Below are 21,030 nucleotides of genomic sequence, written 5' to 3'. Positions count from 1 at the left end.
GCCAAAAATTACTTTCTGTTTCCCAAGTCTCTTGAAATGCCAAGATATCAAAGTCCTTCAAGAAGCTTAACCAAAATAAATTATCACTCTTAGCACGTAAACCGGCAATGTTCCATGTTAATAGTTTGATCAAGTTTTTGGGTGAACCCCCCTTGCGGTCATCGGCAGGCAGATGACTCTCTGTAGGTAATGCGGGGGGCTGATCCTCTATGTGAAGAGCCTTAACCGAGGATGACTCGTCCCCCCCCCGTATACCAACCTCCTGTCAGTCGCACGTATCTAACAGGGAGAGTACCTCAAAGCGATTAGATGTGGGTATATTTAGCCCACCCATAACCTGGTGGGGAGCACCTGCCCCCTGGTGAAAAAGAGGCAGCGAATTTGATGCTGGGATGAAGTTTCTCTGTCTAATCAGATGGAAACTATCTCTCCGTGGAAATTGAGAGTAGAAGAATCCAAGGGGGCGTACTTGAATACTATTAATATCTAATGGCAGTGAAGCTGCTCTCAGTAAAACAGTAGCCACATGTTGTGTGTGTTTAAAATTGACTATAACACAATCTCCATTTGATGTTTTTTTTGGAAGGCCCAATCCAGTTTACCCTGCGAGTACTTAAGATATTGTTCGCCATGTTAAAAGGGAACCCACACTTCCTATGTAACCACGACACTGTCTTTTGCTTAAGTGAGTCGTGCGATTCCTCTTGCAAGGGAACTGCCAACCTATCCTGGGGAGGGACATTGGCTAAGATCACAACGTATGGAGAGCATAGTGATGTATGGAAGGATGAGTCTAGAGAGGTATGGAAGGGTGAGGATTGCGAGGTATGGAAGGGTGAGTATAGGAAGGTATAGTGATGCATGAAAGGACAGGTCTAGTGAGGTACAGAAGGATGAGTATTGAAAGGTATGGAAGGGTGAGCATTGCAAGGTATGGAAGCATGAATTCAGAAAGGTATGGAAACATAAGTATAGCTAGGTATGGAAGCATGAGTACATCAAGGTATGGAAGCATGAGTACTGTAATGTATGGAACCATGAGTACAGCATTGTATGGCAGCAAGAGCACAGCAAGGTATGGAAGCACGAGTATAGCAAGTTATGGAAGCATGATTACAGCTAGGTTTAGAAGGATGCGTACAGAAAGGCATGGAAACATGAGTATAGCTAGTTATGGAAGCATGAGTACAGCAAGGTATGGAAGCATAAGTACAGCAAGATATGGAAGCCTAAGTATAGCAATGTATGGCAGCATGAGCACAGCAAGGTATGGAAGCATGAGTACAGCTAGGTGGGAAAGCATGAGTACAGCAAGGTATGGAAGCATAAGTACAGCAAGGTATGGAAGCATGAGTACAGCAAGACATGGAAGCATGAGTACAGCAAGGAATGGAAGAATAAGTACCGCAAGGTATGGAAGCATAAGTACAGCAAGATATGGAAGCATGAGTACAGCAAGGTACGGAAGCATGAGTACAGCAAGGTACGGAAACATGAGTACAGCTAGGTAGGGTAGCATAAGTACAGCAAGGTATGGAAGCATGAGTATAGCAAGGTATGGAAGCATGAGCACAGCAAGGTATGGATGGATGAGTACGGCACGGTATGGAAGCATGAGTACAGCAAGGTATGGAAGCATGAGCACAGCAAGATATGGAAGCACGAGTACAGCAAGGTATGGAAGCATGAGCACAGCAAGATATGGAAGCACGAGTACAGCAAGGTATGGAAGCATGAGTTTAGCAAGGTATGGAAGCATGAGTTTAGCAAGGTATGGAAGCATGAACACAACAATGTACGGAAGCATAAGTATAGCAAGGTATGGAAGCATGAGTACAACAAGGTACAGAAGCATGAGTATAGCAAAGTATGGAAGCATGAGTATAGCAAGGTATGGAAGCATGAGTATAGCAAGGTATGGAAGCATGAGTACAGAAAGTTATGGAGGCATGACCACAGCAAATTATGGAAGCATGAGTACAGCAAGGTATGGAAGCATGAGTACAGAAAGTTATGGAATCATGAGCACAGCAAAATATGGAAGCCTGAGTATATCAAGGTATGGAAGCATGAGTATTGCAAGGTATGGAAGCATGAGTATAGCATGGTATGGAAACATGAATACAGAAAAGTATGGAAGCATGTGTATATCAAGATATGGAAGCACGAGTACAGCAAGGTATGGAAGCATGAGTTTAGCAAGGTATGGAAGCATGAGTTTAGCAAGGTATGGAAGCATGAACACAACAATGTACAGAAGCATGAGTATAGCAAGGTATGGAAGCATGAGTACAACAAGGTACGGAAGATTGAGTATAGCAAGGTATGGAAGCATGAGTATAGCAAGGTATGGAAGCATGAGTATAGCAAGGTATGGAAGCATGAGTATAGCAAGGTATGGAAGCATGAGTACAGAAAGATCTTGGAGGCATGACCACAGCAAATTATGGAAGCATGAGTACAGCAAGGTATGAAAGCATGAGTATTGCAAGGTATGGAAGCATGAGCATAGCAAAATATTGAAGCCTGAGGATATCAAGGTATGGAAGCATGAGTATAGCATGGTATGGAAACATGAATATAGAAAAGTATGGAAGCCTGTGTATATCAAGGTATGGAAGCATGAGTATGGCATGGTATGGAAGCATGAGTACAGCCAGGTATGGAAGCATGAGCACAGCAAGATATGGAAGCACGAGTACAGCAAGGTATGGAAGCATGAGCACAGCAAGATATGGAAGCACGAGTACAGCAAGGTATGGAAGCATGAGTTTAGCAAGGTATGGAAGCATGAGTTTAGCAAGGTATGGAAGCATGAGCACAGCAAGATATGGAAGCACGAGTACAGCAAGGTATGGAAGCATGAGTTTAGCAAGGTATGGAAGCATGAGTTTAGCAAGGTATGGAAGCATGAACACAACAATGTACGGACGCATAAGTATAGCAAGGTGTGGAAGCATGAGTACAACAAGGTACAGAAGCATGAGTATGGCAAAGTATGGAAGCATGAGTATAGCAAGGTATGGAAGCATGAGTATAGCAAGGTATGGAAGCATGAGTATAGCAAGGTATGGAAGCATGAGTATAGCAAGGTATGGAAGCATGAGTACAGAAAGTTATGGAGGCATGACCACAGCAAATTATGGAAGCATGAGTACAGCAAGGTATGGAAGCATGAGTACAGAAAGTTATGGAATCATGAGCACAGCAAAATATGGAAGCCTGAGTATATCAAGGTATGGAAGCATGAGTATTGCAAGGTATGGAAGCATGAGTATAGCATGGTATGGAAACATGAATACAGAAAAGTATGGAAGCATGTGTATATCAAGATATGGAAGCACGAGTACAGCAAGGTATGGAAGCATGAGTTTAGCAAGGTATGGAAGCATGAGTTTAGCAAGGTATGGAAGCATGAACACAACAATGTACAGAAGCATGAGTATAGCAAGGTATGGAAGCATGAGTACAACAAGGTACGGAAGATTGAGTATAGCAAGGTATGGAAGCATGAGTATAGCAAGGTATGGAAGCATGAGTATAGCAAGGTATGGAAGCATGAGTATAGCAAGGTATGGAAGCATGAGTACAGAAAGTTATGGAGGCATGACCACAGCAAATTATGGAAGCATGAGTACAGCAAGGTATGGAAGCATGAGCACAGCAAGGTATGGAAGCATGAGCATAGCAAAATATTGAAGCCTGAGGATATCAAGGTATGGAAGCATGAGTAAAGCATGGTATGGAAACATGAATATAGAAAAGTATGGAAGCCTGTGTATATCAAGGTATGGAAGCATGAGTATGGCATGGTATGGAAACATTGAGTATAGCAAGGTATGGAAGGGTGAGTAAAACGTGACTGAGTGTATCTTTTTAACTGCTGCAGTACTGGCCAACCACCATGTATTTATAGTTAGATTTGCTCTGCCTAGCCTTGAAACAAAGAGGGTAACTGGGTGTTGTGAAATCACCTCCACCACAGAAGTTCTCCGTCGCTCAGCCAAAGACACGTGAGCAAACAATGATACATGATTATTTAAGGAATACCTTGCCTATCACCTTTCATGGAATAAACTAATAAATGTGCATTTCTGCAATGAGGATGATTTGCTACACATAAAGGGGCTTATTTATGAGATCCCTGCGTCATTTTTGCACCATGTAAAGTGGTACATGCGTGACGCAGGGCTCTCATATTGATTTATGTAGCCATGCAAAGCCAGCTTGTGTAGCGTTATACATCATGTGTAAGGCGAAGCAGCACAAATCTCTGCATTGCCTTACTCTGGGTCCAGGAGAGGTTACATGGGCACTGTGGTGGGTTTTCACCCAAAACACCCATGGAATTTGACGCATCCCAGATTTCCAGAGTGATGTAAACCTGGGAAGCACAAAATCCGTGCCCCCCCTGAGGTGAGGCGTAAGGAAGAGAAATGTGTTCATTTCTCCTTGTTTTTCCCTCTTCAATGTATGCATTCTGCAGCACACATAGAAAGAGGAAAACGCCTCTTAGGATTGTTTCTTTGCAGGATGGTGCAAGGGTACCTACCTTGGCGCTAGGCTGCCGAAGCGGTCCCAGTGGATCGAGAAAGGACAGGAATGCACTGTATTGCTTAAATGCGGTGCCTTCCTGTCGTTTTACTTTGGCAACTGCTCAAAATCCCTCAAATAGCCCCTTAGTTTGAGTTCCTGCTTTAAGTAATTGGGCTAATATTTCAGATATTAGAAGACAGTCTTTCTTAGGGCGAGCTCTAAAGGAGTCTTAAGCCAGATCTACAAAGATGTTCAGACCTGGCTTGGCATCAAAAATGATCTCATAATCGTCATGCGACAATCAAGTGTTATCTGGGTGGCGTGTAGCTACCCGTATTAACCGTTATAATCAAAGCACAGGCCACCTTTCTTATTGTCATCTACAGCACTTTGTGCGCCCCTCGGCGAGTGAGGGCTGTAGTTTTGGCCCCTACCGTATAATCAGAAGATCTGGGTCCAGCTGGTTGACTTATTGGAGCATCGTTTGGCTGGCGAGAGAGATCACTCTGTCATGAGTGAAGTAGCCCGTGTTTGTGGAAGAGCTGCACGTGCGTTGCATTCATTTACATAAGAGACCCTCCAGCCCACCAATCATAGAGCATCTGATGATGACGCAGAGGCGCCTCTCAGTACCACCGACTATTTTCGTTTTTGTTTTCTAATCAAGCACAGATTGGACTGTTCAACAAATTCCTCCTGGAAGTCACTAAAACACATGTTCACGTGTTCACAAGAGCAAATGTTCCCATTTTAGAGGACACTAGATGAGAAACCTGTAGCTTCTACAAGGAGAGGTAGAGAAATCAGTTTGTTTGCTGTGAATGAAACAGAGACTGAATCTACTGGGGACACTGGATGTGTGGTGTCGTGGGCCCTTGGCCCACATGCTTATAAGGGATTGACACAGACACCGTTAGTAGGGTACTAAAACTTGCCACGAGCACGTGCACTCGGGCTCTTTTATTGGCAGGGTCACCTTACCGGGGACACCGGTGTTGGATGTGTATGGGGTAGGTGTAAGGACGAGCCCTCTAGGGAGAGGCTGGTAAACACTACACTGTGTCCAGCAGGACACAACATTCCTCCCAAATTTTATTCAAAACAAAACAAAAAAGACTAAAGTCCACCCTGTGGGAAGGAATGAAAAACAACTAACACAAATCAAGTTTCACAGCTTTGAGAGGCAGTCCGCAGAACAACGGTTGACAGGTGCAGCTGGGAGCATCTCGGCATGCATCCATAATTTAACCAGGTACTTCGAACACGAACACGGTGCCTGTGAAGTCTGAATCTCTCTGCACCACTTCAAGTGAGTGACCGTCCACATATGTGATGTTGATCAGTCCATCGTTCTCTCGCTGTGATGCAGTTGGTGATTTATAGTTCAAACTTTGGTGCATCAGGAGCGTTGGTGGAGTCCATTGTGCATGCTTGCCGATGGTGTTGCTTGATCCACTGAAGACAGTTTTGGTGTGCTGTGACCTGTTGAAGTCTCGGTTACACAGCCTGGCTAATTCCTGGAATCCATCGGTGGGGCTAATTCAAGTCCTTCTCTCGCGCTTGGGGGAGGCCCCTCGGTTGAGTTGCCACAGGACTGCCTGTAGGCTGTACTGGGGCTGCATATATGTCTGCATGTGGACAGCTCCAAAACCACCTCGGAGCCACTACCTAGTCACTCATGCAACATCAGGGGTGGATGTGTCCTGGTCAGAACATACTCTCACTACTGGGATCAGGATACAAGTTAGTTGAGCAGGTGGTCACTAGTTCTTCAGATCGTTACTGGTATGGTAACAGTGCAGGACGCAAGTCTTATTACTTGCTGCTTTAGGGGTGAAAGTGATGCACATGGCAAATGATGTAGTGGTTGCTGTTAGACGACTCGTACGACAGGTGGCAATGACTCGCATGTAGGAAGGTTGACTGGATGGGCTTTGCAATAAGGTGGCTCATTATATACTTGGTGCAGCTCTTCTTTGGCATGTCCGTTTGCAAGCAGGGATGCTGTTTTCTGTAAGCAGCCAGTGACAGGTGGCTGGCCGGTCACACTGTGAAGCATCAGGCCTGTGAAGGAAGCTTACATTCAGCACTCTCTCTGAGCTTTTTCCCCTGATGTCACTGCACCCCAGTGGCTGGCTTATGTTAGTAGATGCACTCAGACAGTGGTATGGGTCCTCATTCTCGCAACTGTGGTCGTCCATTCTTCTGTGTGACAGTATTGTCACACTCCTTTCTCTGCACTCCTTTTCTTCACAATGTGACAACATGCCACTCTCTCCTCTTTGCACTTGCTGTGAGATGTAGCAACCGGCAACGTATTATCAGCTCTTTCTCACAGGGTCGTCCTGCCAGCTCCATCGTGTCTGTTGGACTGGGCACCATCTCCCGTCATGGTCCACTAGCTGGTCCAGTCCCGTCTGTAGGGCTGGGCCTCTTCTCCGGTGCATGAGTCATTTTGTGGACGGCAGTGGAGGAAAGTGTGTTTTGATGGATCTGATCTGCAGCCTCTTCCATACCTTTCTTTTCCTCGACAAGGTATTTCAGGTGCAACTCATGATCGCTGTGTAAGGTGAGGATCTCCTTTCTTCTGCAGTGGTGGTGGCTTGTCACTAGGGGAAATGCATTGGACTGATGTGCAATGCAGTCATAAGGCAGTATTGGGGGCACTCCCTGAATAGTCTCTGACCCACTGCGGGTGGTGCAGTTAGGGTGAACACGATCTCCTTCTTGCATTCGAACCACACGGGGCGCCTTCTCTCAGATCTCTTAGGTTCTTTGCTTTATTCACTGAAGGTAAACCCCTTTCCCCTCCTCTTCACTCGAGGGCGTAGTGCTTGTGCCTCGAGGCTGCACGGTTGTGGCTCTGGATCCTGCCCTGGATCCTGCCCAGGTTCATACATGTTTAATAGGGTTGGTCACTTTGTGTGACACTCTCCTTGATAGGCCAACAGTAGCCATTCGGTTCCGGGGCGGCTGGCTGGCACAGACTCCTTCGAAGCAGCCATTCATTGTCTATGCGTCCCAGTGAGTAAATGCTCAGTCTGTTTCATACCTTGCACATGGTGGCTGCTCCTCTCTTGTGCTTCCTGCCACTGACGGCCACAAGGCACTCCTCCACCACTCTCCAGGGTAAGTGCTGTCCTTTGACAAAGAAGGGCTGTAGACTCAGTCGTTACGCATCCAGGGCAGGGAGCGGTCTTGGGCTACAATGCAGCGCTCTTCTCACTCCGCCATGGGTCTGGAGGTGCTGCTGCATTACATGTGGACCTCAGCAGCCTTCCAAGTGCTGCGGCCAACCCTCCTTTCTTTGGGTTTTACTGAACTTGCTGCGTGGGTGATGCTCCCAGGTGTAAACAGCCGTGGGCTGACATAGGCTCTACTCCTTTGCGGCGGGGCCTCAGCAGGCCGCCGTACAGCGCCAGTCTGTAGCTCAGCAGGTGATTGTAGATCAGTGTGCAGGTTTCTCCGGGGCTGTGAATGTTTAGGTGGCTAAAACCAGTACTGCTCTTCCTCTGCGGGCAGGGCCTCCTATTCACTGGTATCGGTCGGCAGCATGCAGACACTTCAAGCATGGTGCTAGCTGCACAGTTCACCCCTTTTTCGGGGGCCTCACTGCAGGGCCGATCAATAAGGTGGGTGTCAGCCGCTGTGCTGGGCTTTGTTTCACCTTGAGGGGGCCGGGTACATCTGAGATCGGCGTCCTCATAATAGCGCTATCTAGGCTTCTTTACGCTGCTCGCTGACTCGCTCAGGCTCGCAACAGGTGTCCGGCAGCAGCTATAGCGAGGGTTAGGGGATGAGCAGTCTCCAGTCTACCCTCTTCTCGGGGCAACATGTAGATAGTCACAGCAATGCCTACAGGAGTTTCTGTTCCTCCAGGCATGTGATAGCGGCAGTGCCTTAATTCAGATATCCCTCTCTTTTACAGCAGATAGCCCGCATAGCAGGTGGGGTCAGACTCACTCGTCGCCAATGTAGTGTCCTGAGCCTTGGGCTCACATGCTGATAAATGATTGACACAGACACCGTTAGTAGGGTACTAAAACTGGCCACGTGCACTTGGCCTCTTATATTGGCATGGTCACCTGACCAGTGACGCCTGTGTTGGATGGGTGTGGGGTGTTGTGGGGTGGGAGTAAGGATCAGCCCTCGTGGGAGAGGCTTGTAAAACACTAGACTGTGTCCAGCAAGACACAACAGGATGCTGTTTAAACCATTTAATTCAGTTTACAAGTATCAATTATTCGAGCTAGGAGACCTTTGTTGCTCTGTCCGACTTTAATTGAAATACTTCGTCGTGGTGCTCCACTTTTATTAACTCACCGGCCGCGCAATGTGCTGCCCCATAATTACAAGGCCACACAAAGCCACCCTGCATGGCTTTTCATGGCCTTGTAAATACGGCCCCTTTTTACGCATCAATTTGTGTGAAAGGAGCGTGCCATTGCAACATTTTGTAAACTTGGGAATGCATCAGAATCCTTCGCCTCTCCAGTAAGGAGGCGCAACAATGTGAAATACTTTTATTTCTCCTAATTTTTTCCTCTTTCTATGTGTGCTACATTCTGCAGCACTCATAAAAAGAGAAAAACACCATCAATGATTGTTTTTATGCAGGAAGGTGTCCCTTTCTCCCCCAAAACAATCATCCCATGGTGCAAGGGGCCTGCATTGGTGCCTGGCAGCCTTTTGTGCGCCAGTGCAGGAGAAAGCACTGGGGTGGGTCATATTGTTGTAAATATGACGCATCCCTGTGCTTTTGAAATGACGAGCTTGGCGCAACTAAATGGCTTGCGGCGCCGCGTTGCATCATTTTGTTGTAAATAAGTCCCTAAAAGTGATGCACTGGTGACACACAGGCCTTGTAAATAAGCTCCTTTGTTGAATTGGCCTTACACAAGTGTGGTCTGGCTTGTTCGGGGTCTCACCATCACCTCAGTAGCGCCTTCTTTCTGCATTCAGTGCAGTACAGATGTGTAAGAGAGCTGCCAGCAGCCGCACAGCACTAACATATCTCTCACAGACCTGCCAACTTATAAACATATTTCACCCTGTGAGGTGGGGCAGAGTCTCACCGGGTGACCTAATGGCGAAAGGCAAACTTTTGTATTGCACACGATAGACCGGGTGATTTGGCAGGTCTCCTGTCACTTATCGGTGAGTAATTCTGAATCATGGACCCAATGCCCCATCACCACGGGCTTCATGGGACACTAGGAACTGTATGCTACCTCATGTAAATGTCAGCGCGATTAAACTGTCAAAGTGCATTGTCTTGTAAAACTCAGTGGTCCTGTTTGGTAATTTCAGTATGCCTACTGAAAGAATGTATACGCTACATACTGAAAGGCCAAATAGGGCCGCCATGTCCCTCAAACGTGCAGAATGGAAGTGGCTTGTGAAATACTATCATACATTCAAGTGAAGAGTAACGGTGATGAAGCCCATTGGTGTGGAGCGAAACATGTGTCGGCTAAGTCCAAAACCTCTACGCATCTAAACTGGGTCAGTACTTCCATCTGACTCTATGTAGTAGGCTCACCTTTCTCAATATATATATTAGATTTATATAACTGTGGTGTCCGTCTGTTTTGCTTCTACCCACCACACCTGGGATATAGGATTAGCCCACTTCAACCATTGGCTCACCTCAATGTGAGTGACAGCATTCAGCTCTTGTACTTATGCACAATAAGTAGGCCTCTTAAGAGCCAGGGACTACTGGTGAACGTTTTGCTTTTACATTAAAAAATACTTTAGGTTTTAGACAATGCTTGTTTTAGTTAGACGAGGGTCTGCATCTTCCTCAATACTGATACCGGGTTGCCTGTGCATCACGTGTGTATCCGGTCTGTTAGTATAGACTCCAAAATTCAAGAAGCTTTGGAGAATGTAAGGTGTGCATTTACTGCTGAGACTTTTTTTCCGGATTTTTATATAGCACGAACTTGACCCGAAGGTATCGGGTATCAGAGCGCTTTACATTAGCACCAGTTGCGTTACACAAGGACACATTCATTTTTTTGTTAGGCACCAGGAGATTAAGTGATTTGCCCAGAATCACGGGATGTTGAGTGTCATTGCCGAGACTCGAACCCGGTTCCCCAGATCTGAGATCGACTGCCCTAGCCCGTTCGGCCACATCCTCTCCCCACTTGTCATGTTTTGTGTTGAAATCTTTCCCGGTTTCTGTTAACACCACCTGAGAGTTCACCCTTACCTCAGCTTCCCCCGTGCCGTCGTCCACCATCTTCTGCTGGGCGGCCAGCTCCGGCTGTGCATGCATTGTGGATGCGTCAAACTTCACCTGCTCCACTTTGGCTGTAGAGAGAGATTAAGCATTAGAGACTTGCAGTCATGTAGCCACAGAGAATGCAAGATGGAGTTCATTGGACTCCTTGGGTCTTAGCCTAAAAAGTTCCTGATGCACATAACAAATCCTATTTTATTTTTTTGTTCCATTCACAATGTGGCAATCCAGATCACTAACACTCAGTACCTCCTGGTTTTCAACTCATAGGCAGTGCGCACTCGACCTATACACCCAATAACAGTGTTTTCCACTACAACAACAGACCCTTTTTGGCTCTAGCCACAAAGGAAGGGATGGCAGTAAGAGCTAGTCTCTCATTGCCTCATTGATTCATACCACACCCCCTCTGCTTCCTATTGGCTGCCCTTGGCTAACAATGTCTTTTCTCATGCTCCACTTCTTGTGTTACACCCAGCTAATGCAACATCCCTTTAGTGTGGTAAACAAGCTATCCCAGAACACACTGTACCAGTGCTTCAAAACTGGCCTTGTAGTGGCCTGTGGAAAGTGAAAAATGTTGCTTGGAAGCTGAGATCATCTCACCCAAGCCTTTTGTCTCCTGGTGGAAGCTTGTGTTTTCAAGACCCCTTGCATGGTACACAGATGTTAGACTGGTCTCACCCCTACTAATTGTCACTTCTCATCACTTTCTAGATATTGCAGGGCTGGGCTGGCAATGGCCTTTATGCCTCTTTGAGTAATCTCTACCCCCAGAGTTCTCTGCTGTCCCGCTTAGGACAGCCAAAAATCTGGGGGTCACTTTTGACAAGGGTCTGACCTCTGATGCCCAGGTCAGCCGTACAGTCAGCACTTGTTTCTATATTTTAAGAACTCTTAGAAAGGTGCTGCTGTTTATATTTCATCTGAACTGCATTGGTCTACCATCATCGCACTAGTCATCTCCCAGCTGGACTAAGGCAATGCTCTGTACCTTAACATCAGTGCAGTATCCCTAAACTAGCTCCAGGTGGTACAGAACGCAGCAGCATCCCTGAACTAGCTCCAGGTGGTACAGAATGCAGCAGCATTCCTGAACTAGCTCCAGGTGGTACAGAACGCAGCAGCATCCCTGAAGTAGCTCCAGGTGGTACAGAACGCAGCAGCATCCCTGAAGTAGCTCCAGGTGGTACAGAACGCAGCAGCATTCCTGAACTAGCTCCAGGTGGTACAGAACGCAGCAGCATCCCTGAACTAGCTGCAGGTGGTACAGAACGCAGCAGCATCCCTGAACTAGCTCCAGGTGGTACAGAACGCAGCAGCATCCCTGAACTAGCTCCAGGTGGTACAGAACGCAGCAGCATCCCTAAACTAGCTCCAGGTGGTACAGAACGCAGCAGCATCCCTGAACTAGCTCCAGGTGGTACAGAACGCAGCAGCATCCCTGAACTAGCTCCAGGTGGTACAGAACGCAGCAGCATCCCTGAACTAGCTCCAGGTGGTACAGAACGCAGCAGCATCCCTGAACTAGCTCCAGGTGGTATAGAACGCAGCAGCATCCCTGAACTTGGGTTTCGCCCATCATCAAGAAACCCACTCTAGACCCATCTAAACCGGAGAACTTTCGTCCTATCTCCCTGCTCCCATGGCTGTCTAAACTCGCTGAAGCTCATGTCAACAGCTCCCTGTCCCAGCACTTGGTCAAAAACAACATCCTTGACCCAACGCAAAACGGGTTTAGACCAGGTCATAGCACTGAATCTGCTCTCTTAACCACCACAGAGCACCTCCGAACGATCTTAGATGCCGGTCAAAGCGCTGCGCTGATCCTTCTGGATCTTAGCGCGGCCTTTGACACGGTATCCCATACCATCCTTCTCAATCGTTTGGAGGCCTCTGGAATAACTGATCATGCCTTGAACTGGTTCAGATCTTTCCTCGAAAACAGATCCTCTCGAGTCTCCGCCCCTCCCTTCCTATCCAAACCCCACCCCATTACACAGGGAGTCCCGCAGGGCTCTACACTGAGCCCATCCCTTTTTAATCTCTACGTCCAGCCTTTGGCGGCAGTGGCCAAAGAATGGGGATTGACAATAGTATCATACGCCGATGATACACAACTGGCCATCGCTCTCTCAGAAGGTCCTTCCAACCTTTCCTCTAATTTCAAAAACGGACTTTCGGCAGTTGCCCAGTGGATGACAATGAACTGTCTCCAGCTTAACGGCGGAAAGACAGAGGTTCTTCTCCTGGGAAATAACACCAACCTTTGGAATGAACACTGGTGGCCGTCTTCCCTGGGCACCATCCCCCCCCCCAAAAAAACTAGTGAAAAACCTGGGCGTCTGGATGGACGACTCACTCAACTTCCGGTCCCACACCAAGAAAGTGGCCGGCACCTGCATTGGCCTACTAAGAAGCCTCAGCCACATTCTAGGCTTTTTCAACGCCAAAACCCGACAACTAATTATTCAAGCCACCATCCTCTCGTGACTAGATTACGCCAATGTACTCCTTCTTGGTGCCAACAAATGTGAGATAGCACGTCTCCAACGTGTGCAGAACTCCGCGGCTAGAACTCTGGTCGGCCTCCCCCGCAGATGCTCAGCCAGAGCGACCATCAAAAGATTACACTGGCTACCCGTTGATTCTAGAATCAAATTCAAGACCCTTGTTATGTCCTTCAAAATTCTCAGACTCAACACCCCTCCCTTGCTTCAACCCCTCCTCACTCCCTACGTCCCGGCACGGATCCTCAGATCCTCCAACCGAAATCTTCTTTGCGTTCCTCGAATAAAACTCAGCCGCATGGGCGGACGCTCCTTTAGGTTCCTCGGAGCCAAGCTGTGGAATGACCTGCCACAACATATCCGTTCTATAGATAGCCTACCAGCATTCAGGAAAGCTGTGAAAACGTTTCTATTCCCTTGCCTGTAACCCCCCTAGTCCTGCTCTCCTCTCAGACTTGGATCTGGGTTTCTAGCGCCGGGACGCCTCATTGCTGGGACAGCTGTTGCGCTCTACCAAAACAATAGAAAGAAAAACTAGCTGCAGGTGGTACAGAACGCAGCAGCATCCCTGAACTAGCTCCAGGTGGTACAGAACGCAGCAGCATCCCTGAACTAGCTCCAGGTGGTACAGAACGCAGCAGCATCCCTGAACTAGCTCCAGGTGGTACAGAACGCAGCAGCATCCCTGAACTAGCTCCAGGTGGTACAGAACGCAGCAGCATCCCTGAACTAGCTCCAGGTGGTATAGAACGCAGCAGCATCCCTGAACTAGCTCCAGGTGGTACAGAACGCAGCAGCATCCCTGAACTATCTCCAGGTGGTATAGAACGCAGCAGCATCCCTGAACTAGGTCCAGGTGGTACAGAACGCAGCAGCATCCCTGAACTAGCTCCAGGTGGTACAGAACGCAGCAGCAAGGCTGATCCTTCACATTCCGAAGCATCAGTCAGTCAGGGAGGGGATTCGTGCCTTGCACTGGCTCCCCATCAAGAAGCGCATTTCTTTCAAGGTCCTGAGTATGGTATAAAAGGCTATGCACAGTAAAGGTTCCCTACATTTGAAAACCATGTTCCAATGGTACACTCCAGGGAGGACCTTCCGTATCAGCCAGCAAGCTTTGTAACTCCTTGCCCACCTTCCTTTCCACTGTGGACTCTCTTTCGGTTTTCAGAAAACTTTTGAAAACATGGCTGTTTTCATCTTAGTTGGCTGTTAGCGCATCTCTCCTCTCCTCCGTCCGCCCAGCGCCTTGACACCTTCGGGTATTAGTGCGCTTTCCAAATATTATCTTATCCTAACCTCTGTGGGGGGTCCCAATGGGGAGTCCAATTGTGTCTCTGGCAAGGTATTAAGACCACTAGCACTCTGAAGGCCTAAACACCAGCCCGCATCAGTGTGGTAAGGTGGTCACAAATGTCCTCCTCTTCCTGATAATGCTTGTCATGTGGAGCATTCTGAGGGTCCTGCGTGGCATCAGAGTCTGAGCTAAATAAGGCATTTAAGATACTGGTGCCAAGGCGAGGGCACAGCTGGAGAATCCACCTACAGCATGGGCTGTGCCTTAGTGTTCTCATAACAAGACATCATGCAGAGAAGTACTTGAACTCGGCTCCAGGTCTGAGATCAGCATCCCTGTCTGATCCAGAACCCATAACTCTGGAGTCAGGGCCAGCACTGGACCAGACAAAACTAGCAGACGCTTTGGCAAAGGGGTGGGAGTGTGAGCTGTGCTGGTGAGGGACCAGGGAGTGGCCCAGCAGGTCAGTCGGTGTTGGGGATGGCTCTGCTAGGTGACTGGCATGGAGTCACACCACAGTAGTGAGACGTGGTGGAGACACAACCTATAGGAGCAGATGCTACACAGAAACCAGTGATTACTAAATATAAGTAGCAGTTCTGGGGGGAGAAAGCAGTAGTTAGCTTGAAGTAAACCACAGGTGTTAAGTGGAATAGAATAAGGATGAAAAAAAGACAGGAATTGTGGCTAGGCCCTTTCCAGACCCTGACGCACCTAAACAGGAAGTTGCCACAGGAAGTCTTACTTTAAACTCTGTGCCCTTATTTACCTGGGCGGGCACCGTGGGAGGAGGTGTATATTCCTGTGCAATACTATTTGCATCAGGGTGCATGGAGGAATAGAGATCTTTCTCACCGGGTGCTCTCTTGAAAATTTCTTATCACAGTTTGAAAGGCAGCTGGAAAGTTTGGGGAACAGCGTAGTCAATGTATTTTGTTCTGTAGAAATAGTTTGCATACTTATTTAAATAGTTAATTCTAGATTTGATTTGACTAAAGGCCAAATGTATATCTTTTGTTTATATGTTATAAGTCCTCGCCAACATTATTGTCCGCCTGCCTGATTTAGAGTCGGGCTGACCATAGTTTTAAAGGTGGCGGATACGACTCTGTCCCCGCCATGGCCAATGGCTCTGAGGTTTGGCTAGATGTCCGCCCACCTAATTTAAATGGGCGGTGATACAGATGATTTTCAATCCCCGTCACCGCCAGGAAAAACCTGGTGGTAAGTTGCACTGAAAAATGCTCAAAGCCCCCCCCCCCTCGCCATGGGAGCAAACTCCCACGGTGAGGAGGACATTGTTTTTATTATTTTCAAAAAGAAAATTCGTCTTTGGGAGTATTGTTTTTGAAAATAAGAAAAACTGCAAGTTTGACGTACGGCTCCGTCAATATGTTAATAATGATGGTGATAGTTCTTACATTACTTGCAGGAGAATAGCGCATAATGAATGTTAGTTCGATGAAAAACACCAACACTTGCACGAGTGCTGATGCCAGGGTCAGGGCGGTGCTCCAAAATATGGAGGTGACAGGTTCTCTTGTGGTACTGTAAAAATCGGAACCATGTAGGTGGCATGGTCCCACCATGCCAAGTTTGGTATCAGTGAACCGCAAATGAGCAACGCGGTATGTATGAGTGTTTTCGTCATGTTTCACTGATGAATTCACCGTGTATACGATACTACATATTGTATCCATGGGTTCCATTTTACAGTAGTAGCCATTTTGTGGTTGACCTCACATAGGCTGCGCACTAAGGCCATTTCTAGGCCTAAAAGACACGTACACCTTCTTTGACTTCTCTCTGACCTGTGCAAGCCGACTCCGCTGCCCGAGGTCAATCCTGTCCGGCCGGTTCCTTTCTCGCGGCCTAATGTGATTAGCATCAGGGCTCGACCCATCATAAAACACCTGTTCGCACACGATCCCTGACTAAGCTGTTTTCACACCTGACTCTGTTTCCTACTTTATGGCTTGTTTTACGAGCAGGACGTGCCCGTTTATTGGGGTCTGCTGTTATCTGATGAGGGTTCTGAGCCTTGCTGGGTGCAATAACTGCATGCTTAATGAACTGAAATATGGGATTGTCATTATGGCTCTGCTGTTCCTTTGAAACTAAAATATGTGAATGACCACTTGTAAAACAGGGACGGTGTTGCCCCCAAAGCGTAATTTTGTGTATATAAGTAAAGACTGGTTTTTGGTTCGGGAGCAGTCTCCTGAGAACATACATCGTGTTGTACTTCTCGGATATCTGTGATTGATCTGCAGCCAATAAAGACATTCTTTGATTTCACCTAGAAGACTCTGTGTTTCTGTGGGTCTGAAACAGGAAGAATCCGAAGTCTTAGGGTGTGTTCCTCTGCACCGCTGGGTTCTAAAAACCCGGTATTTCAGTTGGCGCCCAACTCAGGGTGATTTCAGTGGTACCGGTCCAAGCCAGAGGTTCGTGAGGAGCTTCGTGTGGAAATTCTGGAGGAAGGCCGCCACTTCATCGACCCCTGCATGTCGACGTGGTCCGAAAGTCTTTTCTGCGAGGTTCTCCGCGTCCCGACGGCTACTAAGGACTGCTGCTCTGATTAATCGCCCTGTTTTGGACCCTTGACGATTTGGTAGAGCGAAACAATTGAGAGAGTCTTCTGGTGAAGTCATCGATACCTCAGTTAAGTATAAGTGGAGCGTCTCCCAGTTTGTTTGGTATCCTTCGGGATTTTGGTATCCTTCAGGATCGCTTTGATTTGGGTCTTGCAAGTGCCAAAGCCAGAGGACTCGTGTATTCACGAGACTATCGTATTCGATAATCCTTTGAAGTTTGAAACTAGACTAGTGAGCAAAGATGCCTGGTTCTAGTATATTTGGAAATTTGTTTTGTTTTGGTGGTAAAAGGGACTCCCGATTGGAAGATTCGTGTCCGGTTCCTCCAATTGGAACTCCAACTTATGAGCTTTATGTGAAACATGGCGTGGGCCCCATTACGTATAATGAAGTATGGGTCCGATACACCAGAAAGGATGGTGTTTTAAAATGGCCCCAAAATGGTAGTTTCGACACAGAGATCCTAGATAATTTAGAAGTTAAATTGTTCAAGAAGAAAGCCCGGCCGGCGATGTTTGATTCCTTCCGCCTATGGCGAAAGGAAGCCAAACAAAAAGAAATTAAATTAGCAAAGAAAAATAAAAGAGAAAGAGGTATGTCGATAATGCAAGCAGCTTTGCAGTTCAAGGATAATGAAGAGGACCGAATGGATGCGCAGTTGCATAGGCAACGCAAACTAGTCATTGATAAATGTTACCCAGTTTTGCCACCCCTTCAACAAGATGAGTCAAAAGAGAAAGATTCCCTAATGTCCCATTTGCTAAGTTCGCCACCCCCTTATGCGCAAAATGCTACAGCTCCTCCACAGCCCGTAAATGTGCAGCCTCCAGCTAATGCGCAGCAAGCTTTCCCGCAGCCGCTAGCTCCTCCTCAGCCGGCTCCTGTCCTGGTAGCACAGCCTTCCCAAGGGCCGCCGATTTTGCTACCTACCACTTCTGCGCCCCTTACAACTTTTCCTAACACATCAGCTGCCTCTCTTGGTGCCCTACCTACTGCTACCCCTGTATCTGTATCTGTATCTGCACCCGTTTTCCTTCCCTCTGTTTTTCCCCCGGTTCTTGCCTCGACTTCTCCTTCTGCACGACAGCGAATAGCTAGTGCAGTCACTAGTCTTATATCACCCCTCTTTGGGTCGTCTACTACGACCCCTGGTCCACAGCGTAAGCAGTTACGTAGTCAAATACCTGGTTCTAGAGAGAAAGAAGAACTGGACCGCATGGCACGTAGATGGATTGTTTATCCTTCTAGGTATGATGTTGAATCTGTTGTTAATGTTTTTCATCAGTGGGAAGCGCCACAACAGCGGTACGTTTTTGAGAAAATGTGTGAAATTCTATGTGAGGAATTGGAAGATAATGATGTAGACTCCAGTTCGCAAGAGTTGTGTCAAGTGCGATTTGAATTTGGAAAAGGTACGATTGTGGGTTCTGATGTTGAGAAAGCAGTTGCGACACTGCTGTCTTTCAGGAATGGGGATTGTCAGTAATCGTTGTTTGGACAGGAACTCCCTGAAGGGAAACAGGTAAAAGCGCGACAATATCCGATGCGTGAGGTTCCTCCAGTTTGGAGACCTGGTGATGCGAATGCTAATCCACCTGTTCTGCCACATTTTCAGCGTGTTTGGGTACATGTTCCCTGGAAACGATCCGAAGTATTAGCCCTTAAACAGACATTGCCTGACCCCCGTAAGAACCCTGCAGGATATTATAAGGAGTTATCGCAGACTGCAGAATCATGTGTCATGAACCTGGCAGACATAGATATGTTGTTCGGAAATGTTGTTCCACAGCCTTTGTGGGGATTGATTCGTAATGCAGATCATGCTGCAGAACTAGGTGACACATGGGCTAATATCATTAATGTGGACAATGGACAGGTCGGTGGTGCCAAGCCTGAGCCCGTGGTAGCAGAACTCCCTGGTAGAATAATTAATTATATGAAAACTTTAATGCCCGCAATACGTGTAAATTGGGATAAATTATCCGCGTGCAAACAGAAGAAAGATGAAACAGTGTCCGATTTCTTCACTAGGTTTGAAGAAACATTTATTGACCACAGTGGTCAGGACATGAGTACAGAAGGGGGCCAACGGTTATTTGTTGATAAATTTGTGCACAATTTGCTTCCAGAGTTGTGTAAGAAATTAAAAGATTCGGAGAGTTCTTGGGCCGTTTCCTCTTCGGCACAAATACTGGCTACTGCACAGTATTATGAAAATAGGGATAAAGATGAGAAGGATAGAACAGATAAGAAAACGAAAGAGTTGAAAACGAAGGTTCTTTTACAGCAGGCTTATCCGCCACGTGCAGGTCAGAATAATTATAGTCAAACCCAGGGTATCTATCAGCAACCCCAACAGTTCCAGAATAATCAGCAAATGTATGGGTATTATCAACCACGTGTCCCTATCGGTCCCAATCAATGTTCAAATTGCAAGGAGGAGGGTCACTTTAAAAATAATTGTCTCAGATTGTTGCAACGCACAAATAATGCTTATGGCGCAAGAGGTAGAGGTGGCCAGCAAGCCCCAAGAGGTAGAGGGCGTGGAAATGTTCCCCAGAACGCGCGTCCTTTTCCGCCTCAAAATACGATGAATAGTTTTGATCAGCAAGCCAATGCGACTGGCAAGACAGCGCAGTACTATAATAATGACTGCTATGCAAAAGATGATAATGCGGAAGGGAATGATTACTAGGACAGCCATAGACAGAGAGAGGGAGTTGTTTCAGTGCCAGTGGACCAGAGCGGACCGTATGTTAAGGTGACTACAGCGGGTATAACAGATCCCTTTCTGCTGGACACTGGTGCTGCAAAGAGTTCTATTATGTGCTCCAAACTCCCTGGCGCGCCTTTGTCTTGCGAAATGAATGTTTCCGTAGGTTTTTCTGGCGCCCCGGTTAGGAACCCGATCTCAAGTCCTATGGCCCTTTCTGTTGGACCTTGTGAGCTGAAAGCACCCCTCATCCTAACGACAGGATGTAATGAAAACTTGTTAGGATTGGACCTGTTGAAGAGATTACATGCGACATTATATTGTTCTCCCTCGGGAGTACAACTTACGCTGGGTAAGGAAGTGATTTCTCCCATGTATTTGTCAAAGACTGAACTACCAGCTGAATTGTCGTCTCTTCCTGATGCCCTTTGGGCCACTGGCCCGAATGATGTGGGCCTTTTGGAAATACCGCCTTATGTTGTCACTTTAAAAGCCAATGTTAAATTGCCCTGCATTCCCCAGTACAAGATCTCTAAGGAAGGTGAAAAAGCGTGGTTAGCAATCATCTATGATTTAATTGAGAAGGATGTTATTGAAGAGACAAGAGGCAACGTTTGTAACAGTCCGGTTCTGCCTGTTTTGAAACGTACTGACCCTTCGCAGCCACCTGTTTACAGATTTGTTATTGATCTTAGAAAGGTCAATAAGGTAGTTGTGCCACAGTTTCCAGTGGTCCCTGATATAACCGCCTTGTTGACTATGATCCCGGCTTCCGCTGCTTGGTTCTCAGTAATTGATTTAACCTCTTGAGTGCCCATGATGAGATGGTCTCGTCATGGGCCGCGGTTGCGCTGTGCCCATGACGAGACTATCTCGTCATGAACCCCGCCCGCTAATGAAAGGGCCGGCACAGGGCGGGGAAAGGGCGGGGCACTCAAGGGGTTAAAGAATGCTTTCTTTAGTATCCCGATTGCAGAGGAGAGCAGAGATATTTTTGGCTTTTGTTTAGGAGGTCGGAGCTTCCGTTTTAAACGTGCTCCACAGGGCTACTGTGAAAGCCCATCAATATACAGTCAGGCTTTAAAAGCACAGCTTGATGCCCTTGTTTTACCTAAAGGTGCTACCCT

At 47.2% G+C, this 21,030-nt stretch overlaps 1 protein-coding gene across 2 annotated transcripts in view; it reads right to left on the bottom strand.

The window, feature by feature from the left end:
- The window catches only part of VIL1 (villin 1), a 189,825-nt gene that overhangs the window by 77,889 nt on the left and 90,906 nt on the right, over positions 1–21,030 (bottom strand). For both annotated transcript variants that reach the window (XM_085650036.1, XM_085650035.1), the window contains exon 11: positions 10,757–10,857. In XM_085650036.1, coding sequence (XP_085506162.1) covers positions 10,757–10,857 — 101 coding nt within the window. The remainder of the gene's footprint in view (positions 1–10,756; positions 10,858–21,030) is intronic.

Source organism: Triturus cristatus, chromosome 3_2, assembly GCF_964204655.1.
Source record: "Triturus cristatus chromosome 3_2, aTriCri1.1, whole genome shotgun sequence".
Lineage (NCBI taxonomy): Eukaryota > Metazoa > Chordata > Amphibia > Caudata > Salamandridae > Triturus > Triturus cristatus.
This window is presented reverse-complemented; position numbering and strand designations above follow the sequence as displayed.